Raw genomic sequence first — 22,234 nt, 5'->3', positions numbered from 1 at the left:
AGACTGTGAAAACAGCTGCCTACTACTGGAAACTGGTTTGATGAGAGTGAACCAAAACAATCAAGTTGTACGGAAAACCAAAACAATGAGCTCAAAGACAAAAGAAACTGCAGAGTCAAGTATTCTCTGCGGGTTCATCACTATTAATGACACTTAAACATTGCATATACAGTAGCATTTTTTTATGCCTCTTCAATGGCGATAGCTGTGGCCAGAGGCATTATGTTTCTGGGTTGCCCGTCTGTCCGTCTGACGCATTCTCATGAACACCATATCTCAGGGATGCCGTGGGGGACTTTGTTCAAATTTGCTACAAATGTCCACTTGAGTTCAAGGATGAACTGAATTCTAAAGTCCTGTGTGTGGGGGATACGTGATATTGTTGACAACAGTGCGTATACTGTAGACAATAGGTGAATCATTTCACTCTCACTATTTTGACAGTGCCAGTTCCCACTGACCATTGCTGTGAGCTGCCAGTGAAGCTGAGTCATTACACATATTGAAATGACACACTGACATTTCCCCATTGAGGGATCAATAAAGTACCTACCTACCTACTATATGCCACACTTAGCTAACAACAAACACCTCCAGAAAGACTTCATGATTCCAGATCCAGATTTCACAGCCTGCAGCACCACATCAGCATATAACACTCTTCACAGTGCATATGCACCAGATTGCCCTTTTCCTATTACCATCTTTAGTATAATTTGTCTTCCTAAGTCAGCCTGGTTTTCCGGACTCCGCTGCTGTGATTTCATAGACTTTAATCCTCAATTTAAAAGTGTCATTTAAAGCTAGAACTTGTAAACCAGCTAGGTGGCAGCTGTGACATACTGCTACTGTGAGTCTTCACATTTGCACAGGAAAGAGCTCCTCCATCATTTTACATTACCTGTCTTTAGACTCTGTGTGTCTTGGCCAATTACTGTAAATCTACAGTGAGAACTGTTCCACCTGCCAGTCTCAAATCCAGCGTTCAGTTCAGATGTTAACAGATGGCACACTAGAGAACTCTTATGGAGAATCCCTGCTGAGGCAGCTTCTCTAAAGCACTGTATTCATAACTTCACAACACCTGGTGAGCAAACTGAATAGATCTACTGTATAAGCTACTGAAGGTAAAATGAGGAAAAATGCTTCAAAAATCAAAATGTGGTATTTGACTAAATCATTCTAAAAATTTATAATTCTCTTGTACATTTCTCTCAATCATGGTTTAATCAGCTTCAGCTTCAGATGGGACAAGGCTGCAAACATTCTCTACGAGTGAGGTAACAGCTCATCGTGGACAAACTGTCAGGTAATAATGTCAGCTCCTGCAACAGGATGTATTCGGACTGGCAGAGTCAGCCACCCAAGCATAAATTAACTCGAGACAATCAACTCTGCTGGTTGGTCCACTATGTATTGCTGCTCTTCTGACCTGATCTTCTTTCTCAGACAGAGACTATTCATATGTAAACAGCCTGGGTAATAAATGCTTTAATTAATAGAGCTGAATAAAGACCACAGGAATCTCAGAAAGCTTCAGCAGGTTATAACCCAATAAGACCCATATATTTTCTGCTATCAAGAATGTCTTTATTATTACCAGGATCCTACATTGGTTATTATGTAATAAAAACAGACAAAGGGAAGGAGAAGAAATATTTTATGATCCCATTGAACAGACAAAATTGGTTCATTACACTGTTTCCAGAAGAGAATATCACCAGCACTGAAATGGTTTCATCTAACTTAGATTACAAATGTGATCCACTGTAAATCAAATCAAATCAAATCAAATTTTATTTGTATAGCACCAAATCACAACAAAAGTCATCTCAGGACACTTTACAAAGTAAGGTCTAGACCTTACTGTTATCAATATTATTACATAGGGAAAACCCAACAAATCCCCCTTGAGCAAGCACTTGGTGACAGTGGGGAGGAAAAACTCCCTGTACACTTCATATTTCATTATGTAAAGAAACGCTGCAGTGTAACCCTGTTTCCTATGAATTAGGCTAATGCAGCTAATTTGCATTAGAAATTACTCACTTTAGAAAGTATTTAGACCCTGTCACTTTTTGTGCATGTATACATCAATAAAGTTTTTACGCAATGTCTTGTTTTCTATTCTACAGTTAATAGATTTATATATAGTGCTTTTCTATGCAACGAAGCACACTCAGAGCGCTTTACACTTTTCCAATTCATACACTGATGGCACAGCTGCCAGGAGCAACTTGGGGTTCAGCATCGTGCCCAAGGACACTTTGGCATATGGATGGGAGAAGTTGGGATCCAAGCCACCAAACTTCAGGTTAGGCGACGACCTGCTCTACCTCCGGAGCCACAGCCACCCAAATCAGAAATCATGTGACAAGAGCAGAGTACAGACCAACAACACAGATGCCCTGTACAGGAAGGGCCAGAGCCACCTCCACTTGCTGAGGAGACTGAGGTCCTTTGGTGTGTGGGGGGCACTCCTTTTGACATTTTATGATACTAAAAAAAATATATAAAAGCTCACTGCAACCATTGTACATATTACAAAAAAGAGCAATAAGAATTGTGCATAAGATGGGGTACAGGGATCACACCAATGTAGCTTTCATACAGTCTAAATTGTTAAAATTTTTTGATTTAGTGGGATATAAGACTGTTGTGTTTATGTATAAAGCCAGGAACAATTTATTACCTGGTGGAATTCAAAAACTATTTAATGAAAGGGAAGGGGGATACAATTTAAGGGGTCAGTTAAATTTAAAAATTCATGCTATACGTACAACCAAAAAAGCAAGAACAGGCTCAATGATTATATTTTGTAACCATTCTTTAGTATATCAATTGTGTGATTTAAGAATGTTAACACTGTAATATTCTTTTTTAGTATAATGTGTGTGTGTGCAGAAGTGAATCATTTATTGCTTGCAAACCAATGATGGTAAGATGATGTCATGGGGTAGGACTGGATAAGTCTGACTTCTTCCTACTCCATTCAAGCATGTACTAGGTATAAGCACATTGATATTGAATTGTGTGTAAAAATGGGTGTTGTTATATCAACTGTTTTATATGCTTGAAAGAATAAATAAATTAAATCAAATCAAATCAAATACTGTGGTGGCATCTGCAGTTTTTTACGCTGTTGTGGGTTGGGCAGGAGGTAGCACTGACAGGGACAGAAAGAAACTAAACAAGCTGGTTAAGAGAGCTGGTTCTGTCCCGGACTGCCCCCTGGATTCCATCGAGGAGATGGCAGACAGAAGGAAACTAAAACCCATCATGAATAACCGCCACAATCCCATGCACCACACAGTGGAGGCTCTGAATGGTTCCTTTAGCGCAAGACTATTACATCCCTGGTGTAGGAAGTAGCGTTACCGTAGGTCGTTCCTCCCCACAGCAATCAGACTGTATAATATATCGCTGCAGTGATAAGATAGGTGAAATTATGAGGGACTATGCAATAATCAACTGAGGTGCAATACTCAAATCCTGGGAGTAGAAATGCATTGTAAATATACACATATGTAAAATCTTGTTTCTGATTTTTTTCAAGTACGTTATATTGTCTTGTTTTTAGGTATTTTTGAGTAGTTCTTCAGAGATCCTTATGGCTGTAACACAGGTATTTTCCCCATTGTGGGATTAATTATGGAAGTAATATTCTTGTCCTGGATTTCTTGATTCCTCTCAAATACTATATTTTGTCTTGTTCTTAGGTATTTTTGATTTGTTTCTCAGGGATTAATTGTGGGAGGATTATCTTGTTCCTGATCTCAAATACTATATTTTGTCTGGTTTTTAGGTACTTGGAATTAGTCTCTCACGATATGTGTATGGTGTTTGTTCTTATGGTGTTTTGTTACTTGCTCTCTATTGCTGCTGAAACACAGGAATTTCCCCATTGTGGGATCAAGTCTTACCTTACCTTACCTTACCTTACCCTACCCTACCCTACCCTACCTTACCTTACCTTAGAGGATCTGGAGCTCATGTGATGGTGCTGACAGCTATATGACTGATGAACAATGATGAGCAATATAGCACATCATTAGTAATGTAATTATTTTTTCAATGTGCAATGAGTAACTGATTACAGTTTTCCAGTAACTCACCCAACACTGAACGTTTTTGACTTTGGTGTAAAGACAGTACTGAATTCCACTATGTAGAACAGGGTACTGCAACCATCATGTAAATATTCTACACCAGACATTATTCAAAACCAAAAACAAGAGCAAAACTGTAAAGAACTGCATTAACTGTTTTGTTTTCTGTTCTAAACTGTTAATGTTAGCTTTCCCTGTTAACTAGCTTCATACCAATAGTAGTCACATAGCATTTACTTCAGAGTCCAGTGGGAATATCCTTAGCTAACTTAATTACTCTGTAGAGTTACATTCATTTTCAGGACTTAAACCATATATATCAAACTCAGGCCCGTGTAAGTATATTTGGCCCGCGAGATCATTTCAAATGTTTATTAGAGCTGGCCCACCAGTATATATTGCATGCACCGCTAATACTGCAAGTCCTAGAATGCTTTGCTATTGCGTTGGCGCATCAATCAAGACCCACAAGCACCTTCTGTTGACATTCATTAGCAACCTCATGCTACCAGTCATCTCGGGCAAATTTAATCCACCCCTCCCAAAAATGACCAAACGAAAGACGGAATATAGGAGCTTTCAAGACAGGTGGGAGGAAGATTATCTGTTCAGACCTGTTTTGTCCTGTGTGTGGAGCCAACGTGGCTGTGACGAAAGAATATAACATAAGAAAACACTATGAAACAAAAGGTGGTACAAGATAGGTACAAGGACCTGGACATGGGGCAGAAGCTCCAGAATGAAAACAAGTCTGGTTTCACAGCAGAAAATGTTCACAAAACAATAAGAAATGAATGCCACTGATGTTTTTTTTATTTGACATTTGATTTCTCATGTGTTTAGAAGATTAAGCTTTGCTTGTTCCAAATTCAATGTTTAAGCAACTTGTTTGTTTCCATATGAAAAGGTTTAGCATTATATATCCGGAGAACAGGGAAAACACGCTCAATTTTATTCAATATTTCAATAAATATAGAGTCTGGCCCGCAACTTTGTCCCAGTTTTTAATTTTGGCCCACTGTGTATTTGAGTTTGACACCCCTGACTTAAACTGTCCTGCTCTTCATTGGGTTCACTCTGGCAACTCCAGCCAAACTCATTAACCAAGATAGCATGATATTTGACAAACACATCATTCACAAAAAAAATGTTTTATATTAAAAACAAGTCAAGATAAAGTGTCATCAACCATGTAATGAAGTTAAAGCTAATTAGTTGGCTAGCTACAACTGCTAAAATATATTCAACAGTTGCCATTTCAGCATCCTCAAATGAGAGCTGCCTGATAAGAAGCCTGCATTTGTTTACTTCTGCACTGTTTTTGAAAATGACTAAGCAATTCTAGTGCTAACTGTTATTATTGTAATCTGCATGTTTGCCATGGTGTAATGGAAAGCTTGACAGGCATAGCAACAGTAACTACAGCAGGAAAGACTTCGCAGCAGGTTAATTGTAGGTGCATTGTCAAAGAGCCACTACTCACCCAGCCAAGACCTCACCAGCACTCTCACATTGCTGTGCCTCACCATGAAATATCAAAAGTACAGACAAAGGACATTTTGTGGACAGGAAAGTGTCATATTGTAGCACTGCCGGTGTCACTCTTTGTGCAGAAGTAAAAATAGACCTGAAAGTGTGGGCTGTAAAATATTAGAACCGAGTTTCAGGTGTTAATTATGTCCCTTGGAAGATTTTCACCTGCACTGAAGCTGCATTATATTACTTTTTTAATTTTACTGTGATAATTGTGTTGGAGGGTCTAATTCTGCACCTGCCTACAGTGCCACTTAGGAGCAGTTAGGCTGTGACTAGTCATTCAGTAGATTCATTAACTTTAGGGAAACAGATAACATGAACATGAAATTAATTAGCTGTTGTGTGGGTTATTTGTCAGTGCAGCCATCAGTGAAACACTACAACCAGTCATCTACTAAATATACTGTAATGTTCAGGATGCTGTCTCCTCAGATACGCATACCATAAAAGTACATTGTCTGAAAATTGGCAATTTTAAATAACAGGGAGGAAAGAGGATGACAGAAAATTAACTATCTCATGAAATGGTATAATCTACTCTGCATTGGTAAAAGAGTACTTGAAGTCATTTATAAGGTTATCCAGTGAGGGGGAGCAGGAAGCCATAACCTCCTGTGAGATTTATTTGCCAATGGGGTAGGAAGAGGAGGATGAACAGGTCCGTGAAGACATTAGCTCATCTCTCTCCAGGTTTGCACCCTGTCTGATGAATGAATATACAATAAACGCAGTGACAGACTGCAGACTCTCTCTGTGTTTGACATACTGACAGTGATGTTTATGGCAAACAGGGACACGTGACCATTAGAAATTCCCTTCTCAGGCCACATTAGCGTGTCACTATTATTCAGAGACACTGAGTTTGAGCAAAAAAGAAGAAAACAGCATGGTGTAGCATTTTAATAAATGATTATTTTACACATATTCTTACCACTCTTCAGTCCCCTCTATTTGAATGGTTTAAAAAGTGACAAAGTACTGCTGATGGAGATTCATTGTCTGTGTCCTTACCAAGGGTAACTCTCCCTGTTTACAAATAGCTGAAAAATGTAATGAGTTAGTTTAACTTCCAGTGATGTCAAACTGATCAGTTATTTTGACCTGTGATCCCCTGCATGTTATCCTGAATGGGTTTGGATCTTCCTATCCATCCCCTCTTCATGGCTCCTAAATCAGGATAATAATCCATTGTAGATTTTCAATCATTTCTCTCCACCAATCACAAAAAGGTACAAGGAAATGGGTAGGTTTTGCCTACACTGCATATTAGTGGTGGCTGGTTAATGCTAAAATAATGACAATTGACATTCTACTAGTGCTAAAGTACAGCTTGGTTAAATACAATATTTCTCGGCTTTTTGTGTTGTTCCAATGCAAACAAAAGAAATAAACATGAGAATGCCAAAGAATTTGTGATTGCACCGATTTCCTGGGAGAAGTGGTGCGTTATCTGACAGAAACACAGGGCTGCCAATCTTTTGTCCGTGACTGTAGGTATTATAGTTTTACTGTAATACCCAGACTATGCCACTAGGTGGAGTATGCACCTTAGGACCGTTAGTTTAGAGCTTCAAGACTTCCGTTTGTTCAAACAGAAAACAGCCTGTTGAAAACACACAAACACACCTAATGTCTCTTGGCTCTGTTTTTCCCTGTATAAAACTGGTTAATGCAAACACAACGCAACTTATTTCTATGGGTTTATAAAACTTTACTGGTGTTCTGTTGATGATGCTGATACAGAAAAGAGCATGTTTAAACAGGTTATACGTCGAAATTGAGCTACATGCTAACTCTGTTTTGCTAGCTTCTGGTAATCACATGGTGAAAGACACGTTTGGTTTTTCTTTCGGTACTTTTGTGTTACGGCTCCTAGACATTTTAATCTTAAAATATGTGTAGTTAACATTCTAATGATACATGGAGTGAGAAACATTATTTAGATAACCAAATGTCAAACTTTTTGGTTTCTACTTAATGCAGTTCTATGTTTTCATATTCTGCTCACACTTAGTAAGAGGCTGTAAACTTCATGTGTATATCAGATGTAAAAGTTGGGCAACAGGCTACATTCAGTAGTAGAAATACTGAAGCAGTGTACTGTGAAAGCTAAAGTCACACATTACAGTAGATGTGAACTATTGCACCTGTATAATTTTACAACATAATATGGTAATTTGTTAAAGCCATACAGCAGATGTATTTGCAGTAATTATATATAATTAGTTACAGTATGTTAACATGAGAGATAAACACCACGATGGACAATGAGCTATATAAACAGTTTGTATATGAAGTTTATTGTTGAATGCATATGATGAATAGAAGAACTGAGACGTGATGCTAGAAACAAGGTAAGGTCTGTCTAATAAAGACAGAAAACAACGTGTTGAACACAACTAATTTTGTCTCTGCTTGTGTAAAACAGGATGCATTTTCTGGCAACAGGTCTCCCTAGTCTGAGACCTGTAACACAAATTAACACAACAAGTTTGACCCCAACTTCTTCCCATAATCGCAGTGCAGATAAGTTACCTGGCTGTGTGTGATAAGGGCATGTCAAATGTGGATAATAGGACGACCAAGGAGACATCACCCGTTGTGCTGAATGGCAAGTTTTGTCATAAAAAGATTCCAGATGGAAGTTTGGATAAAAGAGACTGTTCACTTTGTTTCTTCAAAGATGCTATGGCATTCAGCTTCTAAAATATGTAGGCCTGATCACTGCTGTGTTCATTTGAGTTGATGATATTATGCATTGCATAGTATGCAAACAATTTACAGGTAAGCTGTCTATGATGTTTGTTAAATGCTAATATTTGAGATGTTTAACCAGTTTGTCATGCATTTGTTTGCACAAATTATAATACAAGTACATCCTAGCATTTTAAAACTGCAATTAATCATGATTAAGCACAGTGTGACTGTGATTAACTCAACTGAATTTTTAATCAATTAACAGCAGTAATTTATACCATTTATTTCTACCTGTGTCTTTTATGCTATCTATGCTGTGGACTTATGTTCTTGTAAACCTTCCTGCTCCTGTTACCTGCCTCTGTACCAGAGTCAGTGGCTGTCTGCTTATCTGAATGTAAACCTTTGTCTCCATTTGAAGTCACTGAACCACTCCTTCCAGTCTGGCTTTCTGTATTTGGGTCCTCTATGCTGTTGTCCAAACACATATCTGTGACAATACAACATGGAACATGCCCTGACAGTTCCACTGAAGTCCTATACACTCTGCAGGCTTTATACAGACAGAAGGTAAACAGAGTAACAATATCATTTCACCTAGAAGTGCAGTATTATAGTGATAATTTAACTGTATAGGACACACAAACAGAGACTAAAGTCAGCTTTCAGATGGCTCATCACAATGATAAATGTGGAATTATGAGCATAAATATATAGAGCTTCAGAACGGCACATATATATGAATGCACTCATCAAAAATGAATTGTCTGAGTGTGAAAGTTTAGTCTTGATCTTGCAAATAAGTGTTTAAAATTTATCTTAACTCAAGATACACTTCTCTGGAGCTTTCAACCTTATTTCATGGTCCTCTGCTGACTCGAATCTCAACTAATAATTTTTGTTGTTGCCCATGACCTAACTCACCACCAGACTCGACTGATATTTAAGTAGTTGCTAACCAACAGATAAAAAGTACATGGCACCAAAAGCACAGCCTTGTGGACAGTGGCTACAAAAATTACTTCAATTTGATGCTCTTTGAATTCTTTTTTGTCTTTTTTTTTTTTGGTCCTCAGCTGGAACTAAATTATGAATGCTGCATCTGGCATGCACTTTGAATATTAGGCAATCAGAGCTCTGCTAAATGCACATCTAAAAGGTAAATATGACACTTCTGCATGATTTATTCCTCAGCCTTCACAAATCTCACTGATTGTGGCAGTCTGAGCTGCTTGTTTCATACATTTCAAAAACAAAACAAGGTTTTTTGTTTTTTTCCTCAATGTTGCGACAAACAGCCCTGACTAATTACAATGAACTAAACATACAGTGTGTTAGCCAGATCAATTAATCACTGTCATCTGCTGAGTTGAGTCTGACAGCATCTTTTCGGATCAGCTAGGTGATGATTTAAACAAAAGTCTCAGCCTTTATTTCTTTGTGAAAAGGTGCTGTTTGAAACAACTCATTCTGTTGCACTTTTTTGTACTTTTGAACTTTTTTTCATTCTTCTGTCTTCCATAATAAGCTTTGAAAGCTTATTATGTTACTGCGATGGTGTCAGCTTTAAACTGTTTGTGTCTTGACATTATGCACTCAAAAAAAAGAAAAGTTGGTAATTATATGGGGATTTTCTCAAAGCCTGCTCGAGAGCTACAGATGTACTCATGAGAGTGGAGACATTTCTAACTATTTATGGCTGGCATTTTTTTTCAGCAGTAGGCATTAAATGTTTTTACACTAAGTACTTGCCTCTCTATATGATATATATTTACATCTGCCATGGGTGGTGGTTATGTTTTTGCCAGCATTTGTTGGTTTGTTTGTGTTTTAACAGCATAACTCAAAAAGTAATGAATGTATTTTTATGAAATAGTCTGAAGAGGTAGGGCATGGCCCATAGAGCAATTGATTAAATTTTGGTGCTGATTCTGTATCATTATTTGAATACAGGAATATTTTAAAAGTTTAGCAATGCATCCTCTGATGTACAGTATATCCTTGGACACATCATCAGTGTTGTTTACTGGCATCATTGGGAGTTTGGGTCTTAAAACAGACACCCTCGTCCAGGCAACCCAGCTAAGGCTGATTAAACCTCTTCCTGTGTCCACGTAGCCTTCTGCTTTTATTTATTTATTTATTTATTTATTTATTTTTAGCCAGAGCCATATGGAAGCTTTTTCTGGTGCCTCCATTTTTATTTTGATGGTTCTTCTGACTGCACCAACTATGCCCAGGGCTTCACAGGCCTTGTTCAGGAAGTGAGTGGCAAATCTCCCACAGCCCACCTCCACTTGCATACACCTGGTTCTCCATCCATGCCTTCAACAATCAGTTCTTGGGTTATATGGCCCCCTTCCTTTCCTGAACCTCCACCATCCTCTCCTCCCAGGACACTGTTAGTTCTATCATTATTGTCTCGTGGCCTCAGAGACCAAGGTGATGTCAGGTCTCAGTGTGGACTGTGTGATTTGTGATCGAATTCTCAGCTACCTCTCCAGGTCAACAAGTCATGAGCCAGTCTCGGGCGGTTGCGAGCAAGCCAGCAGAGCGATCCTTTGGCCTATTATAAACCACTGCTGCAAAGGCTGCTGACTGTATGGTAGAGGTTTTCACGAGTCCAAAAATTTAGACCCAACCCGAAACAGACCATGGAAAATGGACATAAACCCAATGTGCATAAATAAATTTTCAAAAAATAGAAACCTGGCCTGAGGAGGACCCGAGTTCTGCGGGACCAAACCCGAATATAACTGAATAGATAGATAGATATATACTGTCCACCTGAACAGATACAACCAAAGGCCACAATGATACCTAATTAGATCAAGCAACAAATGGGAGCAATGGGAAGGTGCAGCAATATAACATAATATAATATAATCCCAAAGTTCAGTTTGCACCTTCTGCAACAATAAAACATAAAGGCAAAATGTTTTTAGCTGTTTGATAAAAATCTGCTAAATAAATTGATATCTTATAAACAGAATCAATTCATGAGCATGCACATTGGTTAATTTTGTATTGTTAATATGCGTAAAATTTCTCTTGGACTGCACCAAATGCCCAATATGAGGGAGGGGGAGTTTGGGAGAAATGTATTTTGTATTTGTTTTTAGTTTATGTTATAACTTTGTTTTTCAAGTTATGTTAATTTCTTCACATTTACAGAAAAACATTTAGTTGTCAGCAGACTGTCTGTTCAGTGTTTATTAGCTGATTATTTTGATAGTGTATTTGGTCTATCCCTTGTGTGTTTGGTTTGGCCAGCCAGTATATACAGTATGTTCCCCTGTGTGTGTGTGTGTGTGTCACTTGTTAGGTCAGTTAGTTTTGTTTGAGATACTGTGCAGTTCAGTTTGCTGTATTTTGAGTTTCCTTATCTTTTTTTGACCTCTTTTAGGGCCCATTTTAGTTGATATTGATGTTGTTTGCATTTTTCCTTATTTTTGGGTTAATAAAAAGCCCATTGTTTTTTAACTTTAAAAGCTGTGTCCTCTGCCTTACTGTTTGGTCCCTGACACCCATGATGACTGTAACGCACCACATCATCAGTCTGATATTACCATGCAGGCTTAGGTCTATTCAGATCCATTCAGGACGTGAACATACTGGCACACAGAACCAAACCTCGAGACAGTGAAACGTGACCTGATTTGACCCCACCAGAATGAGCAAGGTTTGGACCTGACCTGACTCATGTCAGGTCTCAGGTCCTCAAAACCAAGTGGACCTGTGAAGACCTCTGCTCTAAGGTCACAAGTGTCCACACCTGTGGCCAAAGTGCATAGCTGCGCTGCTGAACACTTCAAGCAGCTGGGGAAAGAGCTACTTTATGGAGCGACAGCTGGGCGAGAGCCTGATGGTAGAGATTGATCGTGACTGTGGTTCAGTGGGTAGAGCGGTCGTCTCCCAGCCGGTGATTTGGTGGTTCAATTCACGTTTCCTGCAGTCCACATGTAGATGTGTCATTGGGCAAGACACTGAGCCCCAAGCTGCCCCTGGTGGTTAGAGCCATCGGTGTGAGATGGCACCAGAGATGGCTGCCTTGGCTCTGTACCGGAAACAAATTCCTTGTGTGTGTAACATACTTGGCCAAATAAAGTGATTATCCTTTTCCTTATTTTGAGCCAGGCGCAAAGCTGTTATCATTTTCAGTCATAGGACTGGTATTATGCCATTTTATTAAGCTCTGACTCTTTTCTGGGACAAAGTAACCACTTAAATTGAGAATAAATGCTCAAGCTATCCACGTGATGCCAATTTATGATTTGTTCTGACATTTCCTGAGATGTGAGTGCTCGTTATCTGACCAAGCTAGCTATATTAGCAGGCAGCTACATCTCTTTCAGAGCACAGTAACCTAATGAGCGATACGCCAAGTGCGTCCCTAGACCCTCACACAGCATAACCTCATGGGTTGATGCAGCCTGCCTACTTTGCTTTTCCACTGTATTTTTCCATGTCAGTCTCTGTTTAGAGGAGGCACACACTCACAGCTGAGCAGAGGGCTCCATAGTGCAGAGACTGTATGAGCAGTTTATCAAACAGCTGCTGAACAAGCAGAACACAAACTTGCAGAAATATGTGACGTCTTCACCACTTTGCATCTGGTCCACTCACTAAAGTCCCTGTTTGACCCCTAAACCAATGAGTTAATGTCTGTCATGTTAATTATTTTTCTTGAATAACTGTCAAGCTAAAAAAGATATTGGCATCATTCCAAATGCCAGAAGTAGGTTTTCATTGTCAAGCAATCATATTATGAGGGTCAAACTATCATGGGAACATTGCTTTTATGGCATTATGGGGAAACCTAGTAGCCCTTTTGCAGAAGTTTGCACTCTTTGAGTGCTGTGTAGTATTATATTAATTCACTGCTAAATGCTAACTTGGGAAATGCAGTGTATTTGGCACTGAGGTTAGCGCTGACAGTGATTGGTTACGAGAAAACAAAAGTAAAACAAGGTCATTTTCTGCATTTCTAGTGAGCTGCAGGTGACCGGTCACCTTCACTGCTTATGACTACTGAAGAAGTCAGTGCACTGCATTCACAATAAGTATTACAGGTCATAAAGTCAGCAAACTGAATCAGTAATGTCCTAAACACAGCAACATCTAAGGTTTGTTGTCATTAGATAACATTAGCCACCGTAAGCAGGTGATCATACCAGACCAAGTATGGTGTACAAAGTATTTACAAAGTGTTTTTATTACTAACAAATTTAAGTTAAAATAGTTTTTTTTTTCAAAAGTTTCATGGTCTCACTTACAGCATATTACATGGTAAGTACCACCACAGGCAGATATGAAACAATTAAGACATTGCTGTAGCTCTGTATTTACCTCGTTGTGGACTGTCTCTCAACATCACCAGCACAAGTATCACTTCACATTCAAGCCAAGTGGTGGAAATACCCTTTGCTGTTACTATGGGCCATTACATCTTTAAAAGTCATATTCATTAATGCTCAGAATAACAAGGTCAAATCACTGTAATGCACCATCTGCCATCAAAGGGCCAACATCACAACAAATGGCTTTCTAATTTACTTATCTGTGGTTTGCAGTCAGGGGAATTGGGGAAAAAAGATAATTGCCCACATCTTATTTATCATTACTACTTCGAAATTATCCATACAAGTTAATTTAGTCTGCTATGGCTGGGCAACCAGGGAGGACTACAGATCTGGGGTACACTACAGAATAATAATTTTGTGTATGTGTGTGGCCTTGTTAGTGGAAGTCACTTGTGTGGCTGGAGGCTGGGCCCCACGACTAATTCATTGAATTTTACGAAAATGACATGATGTAAAGTTTGCGCAAGTGTTGGCTTTGGTTAAGGTTAGGGCAAGTCTCCTGGAAATGAATGTAAGTCTATGTACGGGCCCTGTAAGTGATGACCACAAGGCAAGACAAAGAGGAGCCGGTAGTCACTAAAGTAGCTTAGTGAAAAGGTCACTGTGTTTATTACTCAGATACTGTTATGTAGCTGCTTCATCCTGGATACTGTTCATGTACAGTATCCAAAAAATGTGAAATTCCTTTTCTGTTCAGGATATTCACTGGTTTACTGTATTAATACATTCATCACTCCTAAACGTTTCAGCAAAACAAAAAAATCCATGATAAAGATCCTAAACTGTGTGCAATTAAAACCACCGGCAGTTTCCATTATATATTTTTAAAAATGATTTCTTCATAAAGCTAAAAATGAACATCTCACACATCATTGCAGTGAGGTTAGGTTTTTTTTTTACTTTTTGTTTGTCTGCTTTAGTTGATTTAAAACAGCCAAGCCTAAAAGCTTTTTTATCAGCTTTTGAGATTGTTTCTTTTTAAGCATTTCCACTCCGTTTTTATGCATAAATGAAAAATGAGCATACATACCCAGGTGGTTGAAAACCCATGAATAATAGTTTAAGTTAGCTATTAATAATGTTATGGTTATAGCACATAACATTAATAATGCAATGTCAATGGCTGTGAAATCCATATCACAATATTCATTAAAGCTGCTGTATGATTTAAGCATCTTTCAGCTCATTGTCTTGGTTTTACAGCTGTTACTGTGCTCACCACTCTCATGGACCCTGTTTTTGGACACAGCAGGCAGCTCTAAAAGCCCACTGTATACTAGCTGTTCGGCACCAAACAGCACACAGACACAGCTATCAAGTAGCTTGTGGACACGCTGGACCATTTAGCAGCTAAAGAGAGTAATATTTCCCTCAAAAGTGGGTAGAGACCAAAAAGAGGGCAAAAAGAAAGTAAATATTGGACTTGCAAGGTGGCAAGTGGAAGTGAACGATAATGATGCTCTGTAACTGCTATCTTAAAACAACAGTTAATAATGGATTACATGACTAGCTTATGTAAAGGTTCATCACATAATCACTGGTGACTGGCTTCCCTTAGTTCCGTTGAGTTTTATAGCATCTTTTAGCTAACTGTTGCAGCTTTACCTTCACCATTTCAACTTAAATGGGGGTTCAGTGTCTTGCCCAAGGACACTTCGACATGTAGACTGCACCCGATTGTTGCCATGAAACTTTGTGGCTTTGTGACAATGCTGTAAATACTATTTTTTAGCAAGAAGACATTGTAGACACTAAAACGCTATAAGAAATGACACCAAATTTATTATGTCTAATTTATTATCCTTGTGCCCGTGAGTATCTTGGTCACTATTAGTATTCAGTTTTGTCCTCTGTCACTTAATGGTGCACCTCTCAACGTAATGAAGAATCAAGTCTATAAGATGAAAAGGCAGATTTAGTGCAGTTTATCACTGTGTGACTCTAAAAGATTTGTTGTCAGTGGGATTCCCCATTTTTGTTTCCCTCACTGAGTCTATTTGTTTTTATCATTTGAGGAGGCTATCAACTAATTCATCAACATAAATACCTGAGTGGCACACTGTCAGTATGCTTCCAGATGTTGCTGGGAAATCTTTAAGTTATTCTACTAGATTATGTTTGTATGCATTAAAAGAGACATGAAATAAGTCAGAGAACTGAGTGAGGTAAAAAAAAAAGCACCTGAAAGGGTGGATAGAGGTACAATAACCACAACAAATAACAAATAAGCACCTAAAATATCAAACTATTCCTTAAAGTTGCCTTATGATTGTTTACCTGCCGTGAGGTCTTTCTAATTTCTTGGCTTATTGGGAGCACACAACATTGTCATATTATCAACTTCTAGAGCTGATATAGCAAACCTGTTGGCCAACAGATTTACATGTCCAGCAGACACAGAGCAACAACAGCATCAATCTAGAATCACACTTGTGTTCACCATGGTGAAATGAAATTCACTTCTGCTCTGTGTTCTGTTTTGGTCATCAACAACTCCCAAGGAGAGTAGCTGACTCTTCAGCTGTTACTGTAAACAGTCCACTGTGTTGAACTGCTAGCTGCTTGTTAGAGTTTTTGTTGTTGTTGTTTTCTCTGAAAACAGCTGCATGCTGTTCCTAGAAACAAGGCTAGGGAGAGGTACCGTATGTGAATTAGCCAAAACAACAAAGATCCGGGGCTGTAAAAATCTAAACAAGGAGCTACAAGGTGCTAAAACATTCCATAAAACTGAGGAAAAATGGTGATAGTTCTCTGCAGGTTCATCACTACAAGTCAGCCCTTTCACATTTCATAGTCATTTGACCATGGACAGACTATTGAACAGGTCCAAAGGGATCAGGAGGCCTTTGGACCAGACCCTGCGGAAAGTCATTCAGCAACAAATTGATCAGCAAAGAGATGTAAAATAAGCACAAGGAGATGTAAAACAACCTCACAGAGAAAAACAAGTTAAACGTAGAATGTAAAACTAGAATTACCTCCCTCCACCAACCAGGCAAATTCACTGACCATGACCTTTGACCTTTGGCCACCAAACTCTAATCAGTTCATCCTTGAGTCCAAGTGGACACTTGTGCCAAATTTGGAGAAATTCCCTCAAAGTGTTCCCGACATATCATATTGACAAGAATGGACAACATGAAAAACAGAATGCCTCCGGCAGCAACAATCATCAACGTGGAAAGAAACGTAAAGCCACTAAAAAGAGAATCAAAATAAATAATAAGAAATGAAAAAAGACCAAAGAGTCATAAAATGTACCACAGCTAAATATAGACACAAAATATCTACAAGACACACACACACACACACACACACACAGAGACGCAAAACAACCACAGAAATGGTCTTGTTCCTACGTAGGAAGGGGGCCTTTAAATGTCTTTTACCCAGCCTCTCATAATCCATCCATGTGTTTGATTAATGGTACATCATTTCATCAACAAAAGAAAACACACCAGGTCAAGTTGAAGCTGAGGCAACAGTTGTTAGAAAGCCTACTACCCAACTATGTGTAACTCCTACACCCTATACCAGGATCCAATCATCTTACGCTTTGTGAATCTAGACACCAGAGGTGTCACTTTCCAAATCCTTGGAGAGCATAGCAGACACCATAAATAGAAACAGAAGCAGAGCCTTGTTAAATGGATTTTTGCTGATCAGAACCAGCAAAAAACATCATGTCTGATCATCTCAAATATGACATGACAAAACACAATCAGCATGCGTCACTGATTTACAGAACTCATCTCATCCTTTTGATCCACTCAAACTTTTAACTTCCAAATGTTTAATTTATATTCACAAGGACATACAGTATGATGAGTTATGTCTATAAGTCAGCAAGTAACAGCTTAAAAACAGGCCTCTCTTAGTGTGAAGCCACCAACCAAAGACAGAATGTTACAGTGACTCACAGCCTTATAAAATGTCATTATCCCTTAGATGTTTTTCCATTATTACCTCAATGAGTGTGTTAAAAATGAATGAATGGCATACCACTGTTCATTCCTATCTTGGTCGGGTACACAATACATTTATTTAAGAACGTACCTTAAGTGTCATTCATTTTTGAAAACCAAATATTGTTAGCTTGTTTACGTATTGTTTACACACTGATTAAAATGATGTGAAACAGTATCTGCTCATACGTATAGCCAAATAATAATGGCCCTACTTATTTAGTTTGCTAACATAACTGGAGATGCTGGGAAGGTATTGGCAACATAACTACAGTAAGCAGCTCAAGTATTTTGCTTAGTAAGTTATATAACATTTTAGAGAGGTCAATGTTTACTATAATGATTGCTAGCTTGAAAATTTGATGATGGGTGTTCCTACTGTTCACAGATTTACAACAGTATGTATAGGTTATCCCCTAGACCCTATTCAGGAATAAGTGGTATTGATAACAGATGGATGGATGTATAGGCTATACAGCTGTATATTGATATGCCTTTCAAAACTTGATTTTGTATTTATTTATATGTAATGTTTACACTGTTGCTTGGTTCACAGCTTACAGATGCTAGTTGAAGAATCAGCCAGGACATCGATGACTCAAGACTATCGCCAGCTGACCACAGCGTTTCCTCTGCAGCTTACTACAAAGCATATGTGATCACACAAGAAAGGCTGCCTCACAACTTTCAGCCCAGTTCACTAAGGTAATAGGGAGATGGTGAGGAAGAAAACAGGGTCTAGCAAATTTCAGTACTTCCCAGGGAAAATGGACCACAGAGTTAATACAGTGGCAAGAAGACGTAAGTGAACCAATTGGAATGTCCTGGTTTTCTATATGAAATGGTCATAAAATGTGATCTAAGCAACACAATGTGTTGGTCTCTATTTTCATTTTGATATGAAACATGAAAACCTCATGTTTCCTGGAGAACTGCTGCTGTTCAGTAAAATAACATAAAATAAAACAAACACTGCAGTGTAGCTAAAGATTGCCAGAGGACACCTTGACAGTCCACAACACTTTTGTTGATTGATGAGACTAAAGTAGAATTGTCTGAGAAGAACACACAGCACTACATATGGCGTAAAAAGTACGGTGGAGGGAGCATCATGATTTGGGGCTGCTTTGCTGCCTCTTGACCTGGACCACTTGCCATTGTGGAGGGGAAAATGAATTCCCAAGTTTATCATGGGGTCCTATGGGATAATGTCAGGGTGGCTGTTGGCAAGCTGAAGCTCAGAGCAAGCTGGGTGATGTAGCAGGACAATGACCCTAAACATTGAAGTAAATCTACAGAATGGCTGCAAAGACACAAGAGCCGTCTTTTGGAGTGGCCCAGTCAGAGCCCAGACCTCAGCCCCATAGAGATGCTGTAGAATGAGCTCAGAGGGCCGTTCACACCAGATGTGCTGAGAATATGGCTGAGCTGGAGCAGCTCTGTGAGGAAGAACGGTCCAAAATTCCTCCTGAACGTTGTGCATGTCTGATCCACAGCTACAGGAAGCTTGTTTGAGGTTAAGGAGTTTCAACCAGTTATTATGTCCAAGGATTTTTCCCACTTTTTCCACCAGCACTCTGAATATTTAATGGGTGTTTTTGATAAATACATGAAAAATGATAATTGTGAAGCCCCAAACACATTTTATGACCAAATCATGTAGAAAACCAAATGGTTCCCTTATTTTTTCTTGCCACTGTAATTGTTTAGAGTTTAATATACCCATAATCACAACCAGAAATGGGAATTTTATCTCAAATTCAACTGTTTCCTTGTCTTTTGTTTTTAAAAATGTGTTTACAATGATGAATAAATATTACAAATGTTAATCAATTCATGTGGGTCATAAGGATTCTGTCCAAAATTATGGAGACAGCATATTGTATATTTATTATTAATAACAGCATAGTTTTTAATCCAGGGTATTTTTACCCACTTATTGAAGATTGTGGTTTTCAATGGCATATGCTTCTACAAATTATAGATTATAAATACATGAAAACACAATGAGCTGTTATAAAGACATTACATCTTGCCTAAACCTCTGTTACAATAAGCACAAGGATAACACCTGATTATTACTGTACAGTACTTATGATGCCCTTTGGCTGTTGCTAGGAGAGTTTCATACTTTATGAAGTCTTACAACACTGCATTATTGCAGTATTTTACATGTATGTTATTAATGACCTGTGATCCACTATATATGGATCAGGTATTAGCATTATTTTAATGACGTGCCTTTTAACTGACTTTTGACTGACACTACTTTCCTGCTCTTCTATGAGATTATAATGCCAACCACACACAGAGATTCATGATTATGTTCATTAGAAGCAGCATTTATTAGTGCCAGCTGACTTGCATGTCAGTAAATGTCATGGATCTAGTCTGTAACTAGTTAAGGGAACACCTTTCATGGTGAAACAAGTGACAGTTACCTCCGATATCCGGCCGCAGTTTCTTGTCATATTCTTTGAGTAAATTGTTAAGTATTTCCGTGGCGTCGGTTTGCTGTGATTTAGGAGCCAGCATTTGGTTCACGGTGACATCCTCGTAGTCCTCTTCGTACTCGAATGTTAGAGAGCTGTAAAGGCAAAAAGAAAGAAGGTGGATGAAAAAGGTAGAGGCACTGACACAGGGTTAAAACACGCGATGTCATGTAGTGTGTTCCACAGAGTGCGTGCGTGGAAATCACTTGTCATTGAGAGTCCTTCAGATGAACTTTGAGCCACATAAAGTTTCTTTAGGAGACAACCGACAAACATTATGCGGTGCAGTAGGAGAGCTTAAGTTGCAATATCATCTCAACACATTTTCTTTTACTCTGTACACTGTACGTGTTTTAAACAGAAGTACACCACTTACCAGGTATGAAGGGCTGACAGAAGTAAGACATAAGCCAATAATTTGGATGTCATGTTTCTTGCAGGATGACAACAAGCAGAGATGCGCCAGAGGACGGTGCGTGTCGGTGTCTGGACGCGATGGTCACAGCTGCTCAGCGAGGGAAAAGCCCTTCATAGTTTGTAATCCGAAAGCAATGTCACTCATTGTTAAAACCAGGCGTTGTAAAGTCCTTCCATCGCAGTCATTTTCAGCCGAAGGAGCAGCTTTCTCACTTGAAAGGGTTTCAGTTGTGTCCTCGATTACGGACACTGCTGGTCTTACGCAGGTGCGCGCACTCTGAATGCGTCCACTGAGCGCCCAATTAACCAAAACTCCTCTACGGCTCAGTCTGCGTCACTCTACTTTCTTGAGGACTAGTTTACAGTTCAAAGTATTACATAGGAGACTTTTTTCTTCCTAATTACATTGAATAGGTGTCATATAAATAAAAAACAAAGAAAGAAAGATTAGAATGCGCTGGGACAATATTTTAATTATATTTCGAACAGGAAGACGAGGCATCCATTTTACTGTAACTTTAAAGTAAACATAGATGTGCTAGGAATATTGATATGATTCCAGTTAACAGTATTAGTAAGTCCTACATGGAAAACATAATGGTATGCTTTGCTTCTTCTTTTTAAAATGTTATTATTTATATTTTATAATGTATTTTTTGATGACATGCAGTGTGAACACAGGTGATGTGGCCTCTTTGGATCTCTCTTTAGCTGCCACATATTCAGTTGAAAGTGATCATATCAAAGTGCTGCAAGAGCTGCTTTACAGCTGTCAAATGCTACTATTTGACATGCTACAGTATGGATCTGCCTTTGTAGCACTGTTTGTAATTGTAATCAAGGGTCCTTGTCATGCTGTGTTGCCTCTCAACAATCCATTTCTCATTTCACACAGTGGTGCGCTGACAATTACCTACAGCTGAATGTTGGCAATGCTTTGCACTTGCCTTAACAAATGATGCCAGTCACCCATTATTGCTGTCAGGTCAAAGATATAAAACTTTAAAATGTGGAAGCGCTCACTTTACCCAAAGTTTGTAGAGTGTTCAACAAGCCCTAAAAGCTACACATCCCATATAGTCACTCATCCCTTCCCTCTTATTTGACCCAATGGAGCATCTCCTGAAATAGCACTCTTATATTGCCAGGTGGAATTGTAAGAACTTCTCCAACATTAAAGACAGTGTATGTCATACAGGCAAGTTTTGGGGATTTCAGTAAATATTCAATGTCTGTGTTGTGTGAATATATATGTTTTGTTCTATCTATCTATCTATCTATCTATCTATCTATCTATGGTGTGACCATCCACTTCAGTACTTAAAGGGATACTCAGGTGTATAGCACTTTTATAAATATAGAGGACTCAAACTCAGACAGATTTTTCCTTACAAATGATTTGATTTGATTTGATTTATTCTTTCAAGCATGTAAAAACAGTTTATATGACAACACACATACACATAATCCAATATCAATTTGCTTATACCTTGTACATGCTTGAATGGAGTAGGAAGAAGTCAGACTTATCCAGTCCTACCCCATGACATCATCTTACCATCATTGGTTTGCAAGCAATAAATGATTCACTTCTGCACACACACACATTATACTAAAAAAGAATATAACAGTGTTAACATTCTTAAATCACACAA

General features: G+C 38.6%; 1 protein-coding gene across 3 annotated transcripts in view; it reads right to left on the bottom strand.

The window, feature by feature from the left end:
- The window catches only part of gabrg3 (gamma-aminobutyric acid type A receptor subunit gamma3), a 66,611-nt gene extending 45,778 nt beyond the window's left edge, over positions 1–20,833 (bottom strand). For 2 of the 3 annotated variants that reach the window (XM_020609884.1, XM_020609885.1), the window contains exons 1-2: positions 20,539–20,833; positions 20,112–20,257 (exon numbers count right to left, since the gene is read on the bottom strand). In XM_020609884.1, the coding sequence (XP_020465540.1) occupies positions 20,112–20,257; positions 20,539–20,591 (199 nt within the window). In that variant the 5' untranslated portion in view covers positions 20,592–20,833. Of the gene's footprint in view, positions 1–20,111; positions 20,258–20,538 lie in introns of those variants that run through there. The other variant, XM_020609886.1, reaches the window with a different exon arrangement.
- Positions 20,834–22,234: the final 1,401 nt, after the last annotated feature.

The sequence above is a fragment of the Monopterus albus genome, unplaced genomic scaffold, assembly GCF_001952655.1.
Source record: "Monopterus albus unplaced genomic scaffold, M_albus_1.0 scaffold103.1, whole genome shotgun sequence".
Lineage (NCBI taxonomy): Eukaryota > Metazoa > Chordata > Actinopteri > Synbranchiformes > Synbranchidae > Monopterus > Monopterus albus.
This window is presented reverse-complemented; position numbering and strand designations above follow the sequence as displayed.